Raw genomic sequence first — 20,122 nt, forward strand, 5'->3', positions numbered from 1 at the left:
CTTGACATTGAGCCTCAATCCATATTGCAGGTTGCAGTCCTTGACACTCTGCAGCAGGCGCTTCAGGTCCTCCTCAGTTTGAGCAAGCAGGGTTGTGTCATCCGCGTAACGCAGATTGTTGATAAATCGGTCCAAGTATAGGTTTTGCATTAGCACAATCAAATGTTCTGAAATTACCATTCTTCTCTGAGTCAGCCACAGCTTGTTGTGATCCACACAGTCAAAAGCCTTTGCATAGCCAATGAAGCACAGATAGACATTCTCCTGGTATTCTCTGCTTTCTGCCAAGATCCATCGATCTAACATTAGCTATAATGTCCCTAGTACTACGACCTCTTCTAAATCTGGCCTGCACATCTGGCAGTTCTCTGTTGACATATTGTTCTAAACGTTTTTGGATAATTTTTCAGCAGAATCTTGCTTGCATGTGGTATCAATGATATTGTTTGATAATTTCCACACTCTGTTGGGTCACCTTTCTTTGGAATGGGTACAAATATCAATCTCTTCCAGTCAGTTGGCCAGCTGGCTGTCCTCCAGATTTCCTGACACAACTTAGTGAGCACATCCAGGGCAGCATCTGTTTGTTGAAATAAATCAATTGGTATGCTGTCAACTCCTGGAGCCTTGTTTTTTGCCAATTCCTTCAGAGCAACTTGAACTTCCTCCTTCATCACCAAACGTTCTTGCTCATATGTTATTTCATGAAATGTCTCTGTGTCAGCCAATTCCTTCTGATACAATGACTCTGTGTACTCCTTCCATCTTCTTTTGATACTTCCTGGATCATTTAACATTCTACCCAAACTATCTTTATCAAGCATCACCAGTTTCCAGCTTTGGGATTTCCTAAATAAACCTATCTCTCTGGGTTCTTCTGATACAGAAATTGCAAGAAGGGAGGGTACCTTTCAAAGTCCCTTTCTGTCTCGCCTCTTCACTTGGCCTGACATCTTTTAGTAATGTTGAATTTTTGGTCCTCTGCCACCTTCCTGAGTTGTGCACAGTAGAGATTATTTTAATAATTTTCTTTCCATGTGGTCGAGTCAGAACTGATTCATAGCTGACCCTCCAGTGGGTTTTCAGAGGCACTAAATCACCTAGGAGGAGACAGTTTCTCTTGCTCCCGAGGAGCCGCTGGTGGATTTGAACTGTGTGCCTTTGTGTTGGCAGTGCAGCTCCTTACCCAGTCATCACCAGAGCTCCCTGTTTAGACAGTGGTTACTGTGAACACCAAACCAGAAAACCACTTGCCTTCAGAGCTCGTTCTGACTCCTAACAATGCTTGCAGAATAGAGCTGCCCTGTAGGGTTTTCAAGGCTGTAATTTCACTTAGTGGTTTCCCATTTTACTCCATGGGGAGACTCGCAGTTGTTCATATCTCCCTTGTCCTTGTCTGGACGATCTCATAACTGTATAGCTGCTGTCCTCTCAATTTCTAAAAAACTAATCCTACTACCTATGACCATGTAAGGAGTTCTGGTGGCTTAGTGGTTAGTAACTGCGCTGCAAGTGCAAAGCTACATTGTTCAAGTCCAGTTCAGATGGCCAGTCTCCTGTGTGATTAATTGCCTTTGCACACTTAACTAGAGGGTCAGCTGTGGGTAAGTTCTGACTCAGTGGCACACCACCACGACCATTACCACCACCACTACCACACAGGGCACTCTGGTGGCTTAGGGGGTAAGGAGTAGCCCTGCCAACCACATTGCTATCCTTTAACTATAGAGAGTTGAGAAGAGAGCAGAGGCAAGGTGGTTAGGACCTAGAAAATGATTTGGGTCTGACTTAAATCCAGGAATCCTGATGGCACAGGAGATCAGGTGTTGGCTGCTATTCAAAACGTTGGCGGTTTGAACCTTCCAGCTGCTTCTGTCAAGGTTGTAACCTTGGAACCTCGATGGGACAGGTTTGACTCTGTTCTATGATCAACTCAGTGGCAGGTTTGGGTTTGTGTTCCAGTTCAGGCCAGTCAGCTTTGAGGAAGCCAGAGCAGATCACTGATGGTAATCGATGGACAGCACACCATCTGCTGGGTGCTCCATGGCCACTTCTCCAAGCTCAGCCTTATCAGGGAAGCTTCAGGTATCAGGCAGTTCCTCTGTTGGTGGTTGTCTAACGTCTCCAGCTCTACTCTCATGGTCAAGGGTGGGAGATGTTAGGCTTTCCCTGGCCACCTTGAACCACCTTGTGGTTCCAGAGGTGCTCACTTCACCAAAGGGGCTATAAACTGAAAACATGTTGCAGAGTAAATACTTGAGCAGACTGCAGAGAGACCTTGAAATGAGTGATGCATGCCAAGGAGAACGCCATGTGTATTACTCAGGAGCATCAGCTTTGCTGACAGCTCAGATGGAGAGATTTTGTTGCCTTGTGTGGAAACTAGAACCATGGTCGCTAATGGCACTTAGATTTCCCTTTGCACGCTGCCATTTGTTAGCTTGGACCTAGTGCTGGACAGCTGCTCTCTATCCCGCTGTCTTCACGTGGGCACAGTTCTTTGCTCAAGTTCTTGATGAGTCTGTGATCTGAGTGGTAAGAACGAAGTCTTAACACTCCCGTTTTCTTAGCTATGTGGTAAAAGGACTGTCAGGGCCGCTTGGAAGTAGAATTGGGACCCATCCATAAGGTACACAAACCTGGGGTGAGAAACAGTAGGTCAGAGGAGCCCACTAAGGATGGGGGATGACTGCCCACCTCACTCCCTAAACCAGCGGGAGGCAGGCAAGGAAAAAAGAATCAATGGAGAAAAGAAGTGGAGGATGTGGCCCGGAAGTCTTTCATTGTAGTTCCTCCTCAAGCTTGCCTTCTAGCTCTTCCAATCATTTTTTTTTTTTTTTGGTGAGAAAAATTTATTACATTTAGAATTAGCCCGCTGGACTCAGTTTAGATGATCCCAATTTTGTTGGCAACATCCAAAGCATCATAATCAGGAGCAAGTCGAACATAGGCCTTCTTCTCTCCATCAGGCCTAATCAAAGTGTTGACCTTAGCCACATCAATGTCATAGAGCTTCTTTACAGCTTCTTTAATTTGGTGCTTGTAGGCCTTGACATCCATAGTGAACACAAGTGTGTTGTTATCTTCTATCTTCATGTCTGACTCAGTGGTCAGGGGAAATTTGATGATGGCATAGTGGTCAAGCTTGCTTCTCCTGGGAGCACTCTTCCGGGGGTATTTGGGCTGCCGTCGGAGTCTCAGCGTCTTAGGGCGCCAGAAGGTGGGTGACGTGCGGATCTTCTTTTTTTTTGGCTGTGGACGCCCTTCAGGACTGCCTTCTTGGCCTTCAATACCTTTGCTTTGGCTTCAGTTTTGGGAGGGGCAGGGGCTTCCTTCTTTGCTTTCGGCGCCATCTTCGTAGAAAGCCCAATCATTTTTTAAAAAAGAAACTGACTGTGAAAATGTCAAGTAAAAAATTTTGCCAATCCAGTGACTTCCACATTGACAGTTCGGTGACATTGATTATATTGTGTTTTTCATGGTGTGCCTGCCACCCTTACCGAACCATTTACTCAGAATGTTGTTCACCCATCAATAACCAATTTGCTGGGGATGAGACCTCTCCAGGAGCCTCCTCTTGTATTCATCTGTCAAAAGGAAAAGCACCTTTCTCTGTCACGGTGAGACTGGAATCAGGCGTTGTCAGAACATCCTTGAAGCAAATCATGGATGTTTGTTTATCTCTGCATGTTTATCCTCCCAAACCACCTAAGAATAAGGAAGTTGGTGCATGAAGGCAAGAAAAAGAACATTAGAGGGGTGGGGAGAGAGAGAAAATTATTCTCTAGCCAGTGTTGGGTCATGAAGTCCATCCTCCTGCGCACTGGGACGTGGGCTGGGCCCTGCCGTTGGCTTGCGAATGGAAGAGCTGATTTTGTAAGAAAGGGCCCTGATTGTTAGAGAAATAGCTTGGAAGCTCTTGGACCCCTTGTGCTGACTGAGGTTCTTTTTTTTTTCTTTTAAGAATATTAATTTATTTTATTATTGTTGTTAAAAATACACATAAGAACTATATACAATTTGATAGTTTCTACACACACAATTCAGTCTTATTGTTTATATTCTCTGATTTCTATAGCTATTTTTACTCTCCTTTCTTTGATTAGATATCTTTAATTAAATTAGCTCTGATGGCCTGTTGTTGTTGTTATGAGCCATAAAGTCACCTGCAACCTACGTACAAAAGCTCTGAACTCTGCACTGTCCTAAGCCAGTTTCACTAATTCCAACACACCAACCCTCATAGTCATAGATATTGCATCAATTCATCTCATCTGGGGACATCCTCTCCTGCACTGTCCATCCACCCTTCAAGCATCATGTCCTTCTTCAAGGACTAGTCTCTCCTGGTCATGTGCCCAAAGTATGTGAGAAAGAGCTTTGGTTCAAAATGCTATCCTACAAGGAGAGACTGAGGTTCATTTTGATGAATCAACTCACCAAGAAATGCAGTAGCCATTTCCAAACAGGTATGTGTGTATTATATGTCCATCTGTGTGCATGTGCCCAGAGAGATACCCAGAGGAAGTAGAGCTGTGAGTCTTAAAGAAGCTGGAGTGCATGCTTCTCTGGGTAGGAGAAGGGGGGGCTGGGGTCCTGGCCGTGCTGTCATTGCACCGTGTCATGCACTGCTTGGTGGGTGCCTGCTTTTTTGCTTTGTTGTGAAGTGAAACCAGTGAGAGCTGGAACCTGATGGGCCTGCCTTGTTCTTTCAGGTCTTGCAGGTTTCCCACCTTTAACAGGCTGCTGGTCTACCATTTTTTTCACACGTGTGAAAATTCTTGAGTTTTCCTTCTCAACAGCTTTTGCTTTCCTTTATGCCGTGGTCAAACATGCCTTTTCATTAGAAAAATAACATTGGAAACATCAGCAAGAAATTTGTCTGCATTCCCAGCATGTTAAAGAAGGGAGTTATTTTTGGGTTTTGTTTGGGGGTTTTGTTGTTGTTGTTGTGTATCATTGACTCGGATCCAACTGGCACAGGAGGAGATTGCCCCTCCTTCTCCAGCAGAGCATATGGTGGATTCGAACCACGTACCCCTGGGATTGCAGTGTAGCTTCTTGCCACTAGGCCACCAGAGCTCTCTAGTAAGTTGTTGTTGTTTTTTTTTTTATTTCATTCTTATTCTTCCTGTCTGCCTTCTACGCTTCCCCAGGATCATGTGGACCAAAGCATCTCTCCCTTCTCCTTCGCCTGAACGGCTGGTGGTAGACAAGAGGGTTGATTGCAGGAACTCTGCATTGGTGGTGATCCGGCAGGAAGGGGACGAGGTGGGGATGTGATCACGCTTTTCACCCTCCTTTTTTGTTGCAGATGTTGCAGTGGTGGACATGAGCGACGTGTCCCGACAGCCTTCCCTTTTCTACCATCTCGGCGTCCGAGAAAGCTTCGACATGGCAAACAACGTGATCCTGTACCACGACACGGACACGGACACCGCACTCTCATTGAAAGTAAAGGCTCTTGTTCACTTTCTCCTGGGTACCGCATTTGGTGAAGCTTCATTGGCTTTAGAGTTGAAATGTGACTGTAGCAGAAGAAAAGAAAGAGTGGTTTGTGCAATTCCTTCCTTCCTTCCTTCCCACCATGGGTTCTATGCCACTTCCTGGCCCCTGTGGGCAACTGGGCACTACAGACCTGCATTTGTAACCAACATACATGTTTCTAGGCTTTTAAGGAAGTGAAGGCGAAACCCGTTAGTTTCTGTTGAAGCAAGCCTAGCTCTGAGAACCCCTCAATAGACAACTTGATCTAAACATACATAGAAAAGAAAAATAAAATCATCCTCAGTTTAATGAATAGTGTGAAAATGGTTAGCAGTTGCTGAAACGGATCAAAAGTCCTCTCGATTTCTGGTTTTCTGAGTTTAATCTATTGTTTCTTCTCAGTCTGAAGCAAAGTCAGGATGAAAAATTTGTGTTTCTGCATAATGCAGTGGATACTGAAAATTGATTAAATGTAATTTTGCAAGTTTGATGCAATTCTTGAATGCCATCAAATTTATGTTGATATTTTAATATGTAAATGTCTAAGGTATTTGTTAGTCTGTTTAAATGAATGTTGCTGAGTATTGCTGAATATGCCCTAGCTGTGTCAAATCATTTGGTATAGTTGTGTTTAGTCTTCCTCTCAAGCTTGACTGCGCCTTAGAGGCACTGGAAGAACTTGTAAACATCCCAGTGCTCGGGTCCCACTCATACCAGTTACATCATCAGCTTGGGAGGTGGGACCAGAGCAACAGGGTTCATTTCCACGCTCAGCTCAGCGTGTAGCCAGGCGTGAAAAGCAGTGGTTCTGAGAGTCTGCCTTCAAAGACACTGTTTCTAAATATTCCGCCTGGTTTTAAAAACACTAGGATTTAAGCAATACAATTTTGTGATGCCAAGACTGAACAGTCTTGTTTGTGTTTCTTGAGATTGCATACCGTCTTGTTTGAGTTTCTCTAATGATTTGGAATAATTTCCTAATGAAACTAGCACCTGTTTCAGATGCATAATGTATATGTTGAACATGACATAGGTTTTACAAGGAAGTATAAATCTGCAAGTATAGCACAAGCCATCTTGCATGTTAAGAAGCAATTCATATGAATGTTGCATTCATTTCTAAGCTGCTATAGCAGTTTTTTAAAAAATAATTTTTATTGTGATTTTAACAAAAGTTGACAGAAAACTTGGATTGCCATTCACTTATTGTTGCACATTTCCCTCCCTACACTCCCTACGCATTTCTCTTTAAAAAAAATTCACTCATTGTTGCACAATTTCCTCCTCCCTCCAGTCCACCTTGCTATGCACCTCTTATTCTGAACTGTTGTCATGCAAATAATACATCATCTATTCCTTTTAAACAGTTCTTTCCTTCATCTGTTCCAATGCAGTATTCATTATTTATCCCCTTTTCGTAGTTTCTTCCCAACCCCCATGTCAGTCCTGTTTTATAATAATGGCATTAGGCAGTATTTGTCCTTTTGTGATTGTCCTTTTGTGACTGAGATATTTCACTCAGCATAATGTCCCCTAGGGTCACCGATTTTGGATAATATTTTTAGTTCCTTGTTTTTCAGTGCTGCATAGCATATCCATTGTCTGAATATACCACAGCCTCTCTTATCCATTAATTTGTTGACGGGCATTTGGACTGCTTCCATCTCTTTGCTGTTGTGAATAATGCAGCAGTAAACATGGGTGTACATACCTCTGTCTAGGTGGCAGTTCTGGTTTCTTCAGGGTATATTCCCAGTAGTGGAATTGCTGGGTCAAATGGTATTTCTATTTCCAACATTTTGAGAAAGCGCCATACTGTCTTCCAGAGTGGTTGCACCATTTTGCACTCCCACCCATAGTGAATAAGGGTTCCAGTTTCTCCACAACCTCGGCAACATTTGTTGTTTGCTGCTCTATTGAATTTTGTTATTGTTACTGGGGTGAGATGATAACTCATAGTTGTTTTGATTTGCATCTCTCTCAGAGTTAGGGATTTCGAACATTTCTTCATGTGCTTGTTGGCCATCTGAATGTCTTCTTTGATGAAATGTCTGTTCATATCCTGTGCCCATTTTGCAACCAGGTAGTTTACCTTTACTTTGTTGAGGTGCTGGAGGATTCCATAAATTCTAGAGATAAGTCCCTTATCAGACCTGTCATTACCAACTATTTTACCCAGTTTGAGGTTTTCCTTTTTACCCTGTTGGAAAAGTTTTTCGATGTGTATAGGGCTATAGGTCAATCTAAATTACTTAAATGTTTGCTGTTGTTTGGTGCCACCCAGTTGACTACCACTCATAGACTCAGGAACAACAGATTGAAAGCTTGCACTCTCCTGCATCATCCTCACAATCCTGCAACCACCAAGTCCATTGTTATTGTCCCTGTATCAGTCCATCTCATTGAGGACTGGCGTCTTCTCTTTCTGTGACCCTCTGTACCTTTCCCAGCATGTGGCATTTCCCCAAAAAAAATTGGCCTCTCCTGAAAATGTGCCCACAGTATGTGAGATGAAATGTCACTATCCAGGCCTCTAAGGAGAACTCTAGTTACACTTCCTCCAAGGCAGACTTGTTTGTTCTTTCGGCAGTCTATGGGATATTCCATTTTCTTCACCAGCACCACAATTCAAAGGCAACAATTCTTCTGTCATCCTTATTCATTGTCCAAGTTTCAGATGCATAGGAAACAATGGAAAATAATCACATTTTTCACCTTAGTCTGTAAAGTAACATCCTTGCTCTCTCTTACTTTGGAGAGGTCCTTGACAGCAGGTTTGCCCCATGCATCTTTGATTTCTTCACTACTGGTGCCATGGTGTGGGTTGTAGATCCAAGTAAAAAGAAATGGTTAATCATTATGGTTAATGAAATTGTTTTCATTACAAGTGAAAATTTCTAGATAATTCTAAAGGAGGCATCACTGAGCAAAGGAGCCACTCTTTCTGTAGGAAGGCTCCTGAGGGGAGGCCAGTGGCCTTTGTATTGGTTGATCAAGATGTGCTCACTGTGCACCAGACAACAGTCCAGTCCAGTGCTTCCCAGAATGTCGTTGACAGTCAAGTCCTCTTTCCTGGCAAGTCAAATGTAGTCACAGATCTCAAACTTGAACTTTAAAATCTCTTTTTGGCTAAAACATTACCACTGTTGAGTTGTAGGGCTGCCAGAATTAATTCCTCAAAGCAAGTGACTTACAAGAACAGGAATTTATTGTCTCCCAGTTCTAGAGGCCAGAGGTCCAAATTCAGAGTGTTGCCAGGATGTTCCCAAAGTCTGTAGGGGAAGATCCAGCCTTGTCCTCTTTTCTGGCTTCTGGTGTCCCCAGCTGTTCTTGTGAGTGCATCTTTCCTCTCTCGGTGGCTGCTCCTCCTCTTTGGTAAGGATACCACTCAGCTGGAACTCGCCCGACTCCAGTATGACCTCTGTTAACTAATAACATCTCCAAAGACAATATCTGCATAAGGTTATGTTCCCAGGTACCAGGACTTAAGACCTCAATTCAGTTTTCTCTATAATCTGTCAAAAACGCCTTACATAAATGCCCACAGTCATTTTAAAACTAATCAGTTGTGATACTTTCTTCAGAATATGAATTTTAAAGTTCATCCTAACTTGCTGTGTGATAAGCACTTGGATTATGGGAAAAGTGCTGGCTAATGGTTATAGAAATAAACTTGAAAAATAGATGTCTCTTACATTTTCTTTTTCTTTTCAGGATATGGTAACACAGAAAAACTCAGTAAGTATGGTTTTGGATTTTCTCCTTCCTTTGTGTAAATCATTAAATGTGTGCCTGAAAATAACACAGCTAGCAGTTACTTCTAATCTTGCATATTGCTTGTGCTTCTAAGGAGGATGGTGAAAACGTGCTGTCCTATAAACTGTCATCTGATTTGGACCCCTCCATAAGGGATCAAGGTTGTGGGACGGAAAGCAAGGTCAGACAGACAGACCTGCATTTCATTTTACTCCCTAAGATGGGGTGGTGGTGTCCACAACCCCTAAGATTCTTTTTGTCAGAGCCCATATTTGTATACTCCCCCATCAGAGTTACTCTGGGATGGAGAACTTGAACTTATCACCCAGGTAGTAGGAAAGCGTACCTAAAAATTTTCTGCTAACGTCTAATTGCATGCAATTTCAGTTAATAATATCGTGTACTTTAGCTTTTTTTATTGGTATAAACGTTCCTGCAATTACATAGTAATATGACCATGTTTTTTCTGAATATTCCAGTCGTGAAAAGGTTATTCCTTAAAACAAGAGTGACATTAAGGCAAGAAAAAGGTAGAATTCCGCCACCCCCTCACTATTGAATCTGTCAGAGCTTAGTTGTTGTTGATTGCCTTTGAGTTGAGCATGAGTCATAGTGACCCTATGAACAAAAGACCTGAAGCCCCTCTACAACTATCGACATTTATCAAAGTTCATACTTTTCGAGCTCCCTATCAGAGCCTAGAGAAGTCCTTAATTTCCAGAGATTTAGTGTTGTTCTATTATAATTCCTCTGCATGTTCTCCCTTATTTTTTCTTTTAATATATGTTCAGTGAAGGTTTACACAGTAGTGACGATTTCTAATCAACAGATGCTATACAAGTTGTTCAGTGACATTGGTTGTATTTTTCACAATACATGGCCATTTTCATGATTTCCTTTCTGGTGGTTCTGTTTTCTTAAATATAGTTTCTCTACCTTCTTACAGGACAGAGCAGAGTTTAGGGCTGTTGTACATAGGGTCGCTATGAGTCGCAAGTGACTCGACGGCACATAACAACAACAACCTTCTTACATTCTTATCTTAGTTTTAAAGTAATTGTTGGTCTTTTGGTCTCAAAGGTAATTTTTTAAAATGGAGGAGAATACTTATGGATGATTTTATTTTGGGGACTAATTTGTTTTTTAGCTACAAGGTGATCTCAGGGGTTACTTTCTCAAAATGATCATCATCAAAACAATATCTTTAGTCTCAACCAGTTTGGGTTTTAAAAAACACTTTTTTAGGCAATACATGGTTTTGTTTCCACATATCTCTCTTATTCTATCAAAATCCCTGTAAAAGCAGGGCCTCTGTAGTGACGGCCATAACTGACTTTTACCAACACCACAAAAGGGCACTGTCTTGTCAACAATATCAGCAATATAAAACCAATTCCTGTGGGGCCAGACATGTTTCCCCCATACTCCCACACCTCTTTCTAGTCTTTCCAACACCAATCTTAGAACTTTACAGAGTTTAAAAGCCATTGCAATAGCTCACAGACCACACAAAACTCGATTAGGGAAGTCAAAAGGCAGTAATTCTGGTTAGAAGCAGAGTACACTCAGTCAGGACAGCTACTTAGGTGCTCACAGCTTTCAGCCAGTGTAACAAAACTGTGTTACCTGCCAATATGGCTCTCCCATCATGCCTCCCACCGCACGCACCAAGTTATCCGACAAACTTAGGCAGAGGCGCTTGGCTCCGGTTCCCTGCGGGGTAGCAGTCCCAAAGTCCACTCTGTTTCAGGTCAGGCCTCTTATTTTTTGTTGTGGCTACTATGGCTGCGGCTCTTGTAGGCCCTGATCTAGCTGGCACGAGAATCTCTGGTCCTGAAGGGTGCACTACACTCTCTTGGTGCTGCTTCACTGGTTATGAAATTCTCTCCTCCTGTTTGTTACTAGATCTACTCAATTTAACGGTGAGACTAGTCAGTCCTCTTGTGGATAGGCTGCCACATCCTATTCACACATTCCCGCTCATCCACATGGCAAAGTAAGTTAACACGTTGCCTCAAATGATGGTAATACATTATAAAAGGAAAAAAAAAGTGTTTCTAATCACGGTCATCAATTTAAAAATGTGTGGCAACGTGTTAATGGCTAGGGAAGCCATTTTGAACAATAAACCCTTAACATCACAATCCCTTTATTAAGGCCCTGATTAGAAGAGTTAAGAGTTGATAGTGTGGCTAATACCATCTAGTTTCAGGGTAGATAAGGCTGTGGTTCTTGTAGACTGTCCTGTAGACTAGTTTCTTTCCATTTGACTGTGGATGAGAAGAGACTAATAGTTGCATAGCTGGTGGCCTCCTTTCTGGTACATGCCTTATCTTTTTCCTTAACACTCTATTAGCTCTCATTGTCATTGAGTCAATTCGGAGTCGTAGACAGAGACCCTCCTGGACAGTGCGGAACTGCCTAATAGTGTTCCCTAGGCTGTGCTCTTTACCATAGCAGACTGCCCTGTCTTTTTGCCCCTGAACAACAACGTCAAGGTGCTCTCAATGTTCAGTGTTCCAGCTGCCAACCTTATCGTTAGTTGACTGCTGAACCACTGTCATGAGGTACCTTCCTGAACACCCGGAAGTTCCTCATTTGTTCTTAGCAATTCTAAGTACGTCTTGGCACCATTCCCCCTTGTTGTTAATTTTTCCGGGGGGATGGTGGAGAATAAACTTACTGTAAAGAATTTGGCAACTAATGTCTCTGCTATAATTGGTAAAATTTGAGAATTCTTTCCTCATTGGTGATTATCATACTTGGTGAAATGTGAAAAATTAGAGCATTCAGAAGAACTAAAAGTGTAGTAGCTCCCAAAAGAAAAGGTTAAAAGAAAGTCACCTTTGACAGAGGTTGCTAATGAGTTACCGTCAAATGGTAGCACCTTCCTGAAGGCAGAGAGTCTGGTACCTTGTCCCTTGCACGTACACTGGAACTAGAGAAGATGGGGTGAGAGGAGGAGATGGCTCAACAGACTGGACATCTTCCAGCTGCTGTTGTTCTGACCCTGCAGCAGGTTTTCGGAGGCAGTATACCACATGGGTGGAGATTGCCCGTTCTTCTCCCACATAGCAGCAGCAGGATTTGAACTGCATGCCTTTGGGATTGCAGCGCAGCTTCTTACCATCAGACTGTCAGAACCACTGTGAATCTGAAGACTTGACCCAGTTCCAAGTGATGCATGGACCTTGCCTGAGAGCAGTGCCCTGAATTGTGTGATCCCAGAGGTTCTAAGAGAGAATCCAAAAGAATCGTACGTATGTAATCATTTTAGGATCCCTGGTGGTACAGTGGTTGAAGAGTACAACTGCTAACTGAAAGGTCAGTGGTTCAAAGCGCTGTGGGAGAAAGAAGAGGCAAGCAATCAGCTTCTGTAAAGATCGGCAGCCTTGGAGTCTCTACGGGGAGCTTCTGTCCTGTCCTGCAGTGTTACCGAGTCTACATTCACTTGATGGCAGTGGATTTGGCTAGAATTTTTGTTAGTTTTGCTCATTTGGTGAAACTTTTGTTTTCATTGTTAATACAACGTACCATGAATAAAGTGTATAGATTAAATACCACAGTCTGAATCTGCAGCTGGATCTTTGGAGGAATTTATGAGACAAAGAACTGACATTATGCCCCCTTTAAGATTAGTCTCGAATAATTTAGTGGGACATCTACTCTGCGGCATAGGATTTCTGTGAGATTGACTGGACAGCACACACCACCATCGTGACCTTGCCATTCAGGGCCTCAGTTGACGGTTCTAGAATTGTGCTTGAGAACCTACTGAATTTATTTTATTTGGCAAATGGATGAGTATGTCTGCACCCATTTCCCAGGTCTGATCAGCAGGGTTGTGAAGAACGGGGCCCCTCCAGTCATTCTGGGATTCTTTGCTCAATGGGAACTCAATACTGTCTTCAGTGTGTACCACTTTTCATGGTTATGGACATGTTGTTCCTGGATTGCAGGCTTGAAGAGGAAGAAGAGCTTTATTTAGATAAAATTTGAAAAGCAAAAATATTCCTTGCAGCACACTTAAAGTGAAACAGTCAAAACTCAAAAAGTCATCGTCGGAACCGGTGGACAGCAGACCCTCCAGTGGGCTTTCAGAGGCTGTAAATCACGCTAGAGGAGATTGCCCGTCTGTCTCCCTCAAAGGGGCTGGTGGATTCGAGCTACTGGAGAGGTGTGGTCTCTGGGTTGGCACTGGTAAGGCAACTGGTCTAGCAGTTAGGGAGCAACTCCTTACAGACTACGAATGCCACGAGAGCTCTCTCAAAACCAAACAGCAGCTTAGTTGAGTAAAAAAAAGTCTGCTCTGAGCATTCTGCTCTGAGATCAAATGGATTACATAGGATCCAGGGGTGCTGAGAGCCTGTGTTCAGTCAGGAGGAACAGCTCTGAAAAGGACGACAAGGAGTTGCTGCACAACTCGAAGAGTGGAAACCCTTGTCACTGAGTGGTGTGGGCACAAGCTGTTGAATGGGTGTCCATTTTCCTGTAGAGCATCTCAACAAAAAATAATTTCAAAAAACAGGGAGTGAGAGGGAAGACCAACCATAATATTCTGAAGCCCCTGTTTTAATTGTTCAGGGATTAATTGATAAAAATCTAATCGTTGGCACTGATTTCTTTCAGTCCACTTTGAAAGCATTGTTTCAAAGCTTTTCTCAAGGGAACTGTTGTCCCATGCTGTCTCTGGATCCCACTGTCTGCCCAGTGGTGCTGATGAGACACTGCCTTCAGAGTTGATGTGCACAGGCCCCACGTGCCTCCTTTGTTTTCTCTTAACTGGTAACAGAGTCTCGCCCTCTCCTGACTGGGGAGCCCCCACATGCGTCCTGTGTTTTCTCTTAACTGGTAACTGCCTGCCTCCACTGCTCCTCCACCTGAGCCCGAGCCTGGTGACAGCACGAGCCTGGTGACAGCGCGTCATGTGTATTTAAGCAAATCCTTTGTGGAGAGACAGCACAGAGCAAAGATTGGCTGTGACAGTATGAATACATTTGGAGCTGCAGAAGTGTCTGCCAATCGATACACTACTTAGAGCATTCAAGGAATAGCATTTCAAGGAAATGCTGTTGATGTCTTACAGAGGATCGTGATTCGCAGTTATTCCTTAGCAAAAAGAAAGCTGTACCCGTACTGTGGAGTAGTACTGTGGAGCACTGGTGGTGCAGTGATTAAGTGGTAGGTAACTCGAGGACAGTGTGAAGGTTAGGAAGGTCCACTACCAGGAGGGAGAATGACGTGGCAGTCTGCTTCTGTGAAGCTGCGTGGCCTTGGAAACCTATGGGCCCGATCTGCCTGGAGTCAGTAAACTTGGTGACTTGATTGCTATGGAAATCGTTTCACTTGGGGAAAATAAAAAAACCCCAAAACAACTTTCCTAGATCCTTTTTTGAGACTTATGAGATCAATCCTATTTTTTAATGTCTGCTTCCTGCAAAAAGATTTTTACTCTCTGAAGTGAATCATTGATGATCTGTAGCTAAAGTCTTAAATACCATACCTTTCATCTTTTTCTGTACTGAAAGAGAGGTCACGATTCTCTGCATTGCAATCCTGGCTTATCAGTCACTTCACGTTTTTTCTTGGGGGCACGCGTGACAAAGCAGTGTGGTTTTTAAATCAGAAAGCCCTAAAAGTTCTTCCCCAAAAGCTCAGAGTCGCATACGGGCCTGTTTAACACTTGAAACCAAGTGTATGTCATCCATCTGTACATTAGGACCCAATCCCATTTCCCATTGCTGTGTGTACTATTGAGTTGGAACCAAACCAGAGCTGACACTCCAGCAGATTTCCTTCCAGAGTCAGTGAATTGCATGGGAAGGGGGGGGGGGGTTGGAAGGGATTTCCCATCTTTATCACGCGGAGTAGGTGGTGGATTTGAACAGTGTACCTTTGGGTTGCCAGAGCAACGCCTCACCACTAGGCCACCAGCGCTCCCTATTTCCTTTTGAGCAAACTTTTAATGTGTGGCAGGTTCACCTGTGTCCAAGTAGAACTGCCTCCGGCTGAGTCTTGATGGCTTTGACTTTGCAGAAGCTAATTGCTAGGCCTTGCTTCCAAAACACCTCTGGGTGGATTTTGAACTGTCAGCCTTTTGAGTGTACAGTCCACTTCTGGTGAATCCTGACTCATTACAGCCCTCCGTTGGGTTGCCTGAAGCTGTAAATATTTCGGGGAGGAGACAATCTGTCTTTCTCCCAGTATCACTTAGTGAGTGGTTTCAAACCACCAACCTTGAATTTAACAGCCCGGTACCAGGGTTTGGGTGTCAGAGCTTGTGAAATTGAGTGGTTTCCTGTTCTGTGCCTGCCAAACATGTAATCGCTTTGCACAATTGTGGGCTCTGCACTCCGTTTGTGGCTCCTCCCCCATCTCCCCTGCCTGTCACTGGCAGCCGGGGTTTTGCACTGAGCTCTTTCTGAAGCTGCCATCTTCCTTTTCTCCAGGCATCCAGCGGGAATTACTGCTTCATCCCGTACATCGTGACGCCACGGACCGAGTACTTTTGCTGTGGAAGCGATGCCCAGAGGCGTGCGTCGGAGTACATTCAGCCCAACTGGGACAACGTGCTGGGCCCGCTGTGTGTGCCCCTGGTGGACAAGTTCGTCAGCCTCCTCAAGGACATCCACGTTACCTCCTGGTAATCCTTGTCAGCGACCAGCAACCCCCAGAACCTTGCCACAGTGTCCTCTTCATGCTCCTCGAGATGGTCCAGCCCCTCAAATGAGCAGGTGTACCCCGAGAACCTCCAACCCATCACTTCTTTCCTTAGAGGGTTTGATTGTCCTAAATCTATATAATACAGATTTGGCCATTCAACATTTTAACATGATGTTTTCATGGACGCAGATTCCCTATCACATACTGTGCAGCCAGCTCGTCAATTATTTCACTTTCTTTTGTGGAAACTTGGTGCCCCTTGAGTGATGGCTGCCCGTTCTCCCTCCCTCCCTCCCTCCCACCCCATGTAAGCGGCTAGTAAGCTGTGGTTTCTGTCCCTCCGCTGATTTCCTTACACGTGGGTTCATCTGGATGTGGCATGCATCGGGACAGCCTTTCTCTGTGTGTACAGGCTACGTTTGGATTAGCCATTCATCTGACTGGACATTGTGGTGGCTCGTACAGTTTGGTTGTTGTGAGGAGGGCGACAGAGGACACTGGGGTCTGGGTTTCTGTTAGCATTCCTGCCTTCGGGGTACACACTAGGGTGGAATTGCTGAGGCATTGGTTAATTCTGTGCTCAACTTCTTGAGGACCCACCACATTGTTTTCCAAAGTGGCAATACTATTTTACATTCCCACTGACAGGGAGCTCTGGTGGCCTAGTGGTAAGGAACTGCGCTGCCAGTACTAATGCATAAGGTTCGAACCCACCAGCTGCTCCACAGGAGAAAGATGGGCAGTCTCCTCCCATGCAGTTTACTGCCTCTGAAAACCCACTGGCAGACGAGCTGTGGGTTGGTTCTGACTTGGTGGTTCGTAACAACATAAGAACAACTGACAGTCGATGTGGATTCGAGTTATTCTGCTACCTCATCAGTCCCTGTTGTTTTCTCTAATTGCCATTCCACTAATAGGGTGAAGTGGTGCCTGTCCTACCAGTGCTTAAGTTTGACTGCAGTCTATCGTTGCCCCTCAGTGGAGCCAGAGGAAAGAAACTAGAACAGGAGGTAGGAGGTTGGACTTGAACCAGCGCCAGTGTGGCCTAGGCCACATCCCTTCTCTGTTGCCACCTTCTCATCTCTTTCGACTTCAAGATTCCACATTTCAGCATGGTTTCTAGACCCTACTTAACCCCTCCCCAGCCACTGAGGTGGTGGAGATGTGAACCTTCTGCTGCTAGGTCGCTGTCTTCCGAAAGCCCACAGACGTGGGACCAGGCAGAGACGCTCCTGACCCAAGAATGCATCATGAGATGTTCTTAGCATTTGCTCTCTTGTGGTTTGGGTGAAAGTTTACAGAGCAAATCAGTTGTCCAGTCAACAATTGATCCACATGTTGTTTTGTATCGTTACTTGCGATCCCCTCGATGTAGGGGCACACTCACAGCTTCTGACCCAGCTTTCTTGTTTCCAGTTATCCTCCTCTCGTGGCCCCTTCCAGCCTTCTTAACTTTAGCTTTTGGGCAAATGCTGCTCCCTCCTTTGGTCTTGTTGATTAATCTGTAGTGTATAGCCTCACTGGTGTTGTTTATTTTGTTGTTGTTAAGCACTGTCAAGTCAACTGAGACTCATAGTAGCGACCCTATCCTGTGACATCCTGACTTTCTCTTATGTACTCAACCCGTTGCCACAGTCACTGTGTCAGTCTGTCTAGGTGAGAGTCTTCCTCTCTCTTTCAAACCTTCCACCCTTCCCAGTATGTGGTCTTTTTCCAAGTCCTGGCCCCTTTCTGACCACATACCCAAAGTATACAAGTTAAAGTGTCACCATCCTTGCCTCCGAGGAACACCTTGGCTGCACCTTTTTTGGCAGGGTCACCCACCCACAGTGGACAGGTTCCAGAGGAACTTCCAGATTTAAGGCGGACTGACTAGGAAGCAGGATCGACCATCAGCTTCGGAAATAACACTTGGAAAAGCCAGTTGACTCTGTCTAGACTGCCTGTCTATTGTTGGGCTGAAAGGGGGTCCCGGGGGTAGGTTCAGTTCCGGATCTGGAGCGAGTCAGAAGGCCATAGTTGCAAGGGTTCCCTCAGTCTGTGTCACACTGCCGAGTTTGGTTTTGGTGGTGTGTTTTTCCCCCCTGATTTTTGAGGGGTTTTCCTACCCTTTTCTCCCACTCTGCCTAGAACCTTCTGTTGGGTTTGACCGGAGTGGTCAGTCGTGGTAGCTGGGTACCATCTGGTTCTCCCAGTGACTCATTCTAAGTTTATGCTGGAGGTGGGATATGAACTGCAGGCTGGGAGTGGCACGCTGTGAGCTGGGCGCTTCCTCACTGGAATTGAAGCCTCGTAGAAACCATCATCAGTTGTTGGCTACACAGCAAGGGGATTGTAGTCTCTAAGTCCTCAGACTGTACACTAAGTGGTGAAAATGGCAGATGTTTTCTTCTATATTGCTGCGATAGAACTTTCCCCCTCATTGATGTTAAAGGTATGTGAGTGTGTGTGCAGGGGGGAATTCTGCTGAAGGAAGCAGTAGTTTTGCTTGCAGCCAGTTTAAAGGATTGGCCCCTCCAGTCATGTCACAGGGAGAAGAATCTCTCTTTCCTAAACAATTGGGAGCCCAGGCTTGACCGTGAAATGTGGAAGTTGTGTGCGTCCCAGTTGGGCTCACATCGTAGCGCCCCGAGCCGTGGAGCACTAACACGGTGTTTGTATGAAGGACACATAGCAGGTCAGTGCTCACTGAGGAGGTTGAGGGTTGGAACTCCTTCTACAACTCCACGGGATGAAGACTCCAGCTTAGAAAACCCTGCGGGTGATCTACTCTGTCACACAGGTGTCCTGTGAGGTGAGAAGGTGACACCCAACGCCATGCCTGCTCACAGTCCACTTTTCCTGTTTCCTGACCTCCTCACTGACAGTTTCTTCTACTGATACGAGAGAAAGAGTGGTACCCCAGATTTACGTAGTTACACGCAGCCTTGAAAGCAAATGTGGAGATGTCTTGTAGCACGTTCCTGGTAAACCTCCTTCATTCCCTCCAGTTAAACAACTGATGTCTTGGTAAACTTGAGGGACAAGGCCCTCCCAGCACCATATGTTGAAGTATGACAAGGACGCAGACTAGGTTGGATCTGCCAGGTATGTCAGGGCTTTGCAAGAAATGGACTGAGGTTTGGTTTCTTATTCCGTGTATGCACGTGTTGGTAGGAAAACGGACTCGTGTGCTTTCCTTTGAAAGGACTTGAGTGACTTGGTTTGGTCCCAGTCTGTGAGCTGTTGATAATGAGACAGACTAGATGGTGCTCGTGCTTGAAAACATCTCTAACAGGGATGAGGAAGGTTCATTTGACGACTAGCTGAAAGGTTGATGGTTCGAGCCCATCCAGGTGCCCGGTTATCTGTTTCTGAAAGGTCAAGGCCTTGGAACAAAAAAAATATCCAAGTTTTACAAAGACTGTTCTATCCTGGACGCATGTGGTCACTTGTCATAAATGAGAATGAATCTACTTGATAGCACCTGGCTAGGTTTTTGGTTGCGTGTGGAGGATGGAGTTACTGGAGGACACAAATGATGAAGAACCAAGCTACTAACCCAGAAGTGCCTTGGAAGAAAGGCCTGGTGATCCGCCTCCAAAAGGTAGGCACCATTGGAAATCTTCCAGGCAGTTGTGCTCAGACGTAGGAGGCTGCCATGAGTTGGTAATTACCTCATTAAATACAGATGATCTATAAGATTTTCTTTTTTTCCCCTCCAATTCCAGCTTTAATGGATTGATGAAAGCTGCCGGAACCCCTGGGTGGCCAACAGGAGTGTGAAGCCATTTCCAAGTTCACATTGATTAGCAATATCTTCCAGCCTCCTGGAGGGAGAAACAGCCGAGTGTTTATCACATTTCCCATGTCCGTGAGCCCTGCTTATTTTCAGCATGGTGTTTGTTTACTTGCAAGTCTTATTAGTGGTTCCTAGTTTATTAAACCGATTTTTCAGAAGTGCCCACGAAAACAAGACTAAAGCGCCACTTTTGACTACACAGGTTAAACTGATATGATGACACTTTAATAGCTTTGATGCCTTTATTGGCCACCAAATGCAATGGCTTTCACCCAAGTTAATGACTCATTAAAGACAGGACTTTAAACCCTGCCATGATTTGCCCATTTGCTCCTCATTGGAGTAATAGGCAGGAGACAAAGGAGGAGAGACAATTGGAAGCAACGTGCTGGTCTTTTTATATCAGAGCTCTTCCTGTGGGGCACTCGTTCATCC

General features: G+C 44.6%; 1 protein-coding gene across 1 annotated transcript in view; it reads left to right on the top strand.

Annotated features, from left to right (window-relative positions):
- MAP3K15 (mitogen-activated protein kinase kinase kinase 15) overlaps positions 1–20,122 on the top strand; it is a 104,744-nt gene that overhangs the window by 15,292 nt on the left and 69,330 nt on the right. Inside the window, exons 2-4 of the mRNA XM_006893826.1 lie at positions 5,315–5,454; positions 9,202–9,225; positions 15,693–15,886. Coding sequence (XP_006893888.1) covers positions 5,332–5,454; positions 9,202–9,225; positions 15,693–15,886 — 341 coding nt within the window. The 5' untranslated portion in view covers positions 5,315–5,331. The remainder of the gene's footprint in view (positions 1–5,314; positions 5,455–9,201; positions 9,226–15,692; positions 15,887–20,122) is intronic.

Source organism: Elephantulus edwardii, unplaced genomic scaffold (genome assembly GCF_000299155.1).
Source record: "Elephantulus edwardii isolate Elephantulus edwardi_28Jun2011 unplaced genomic scaffold, EleEdw1.0 scaffold00131, whole genome shotgun sequence".
In the NCBI taxonomy this organism is placed as follows: Eukaryota; Metazoa; Chordata; class Mammalia; order Macroscelidea; family Macroscelididae; genus Elephantulus; species Elephantulus edwardii.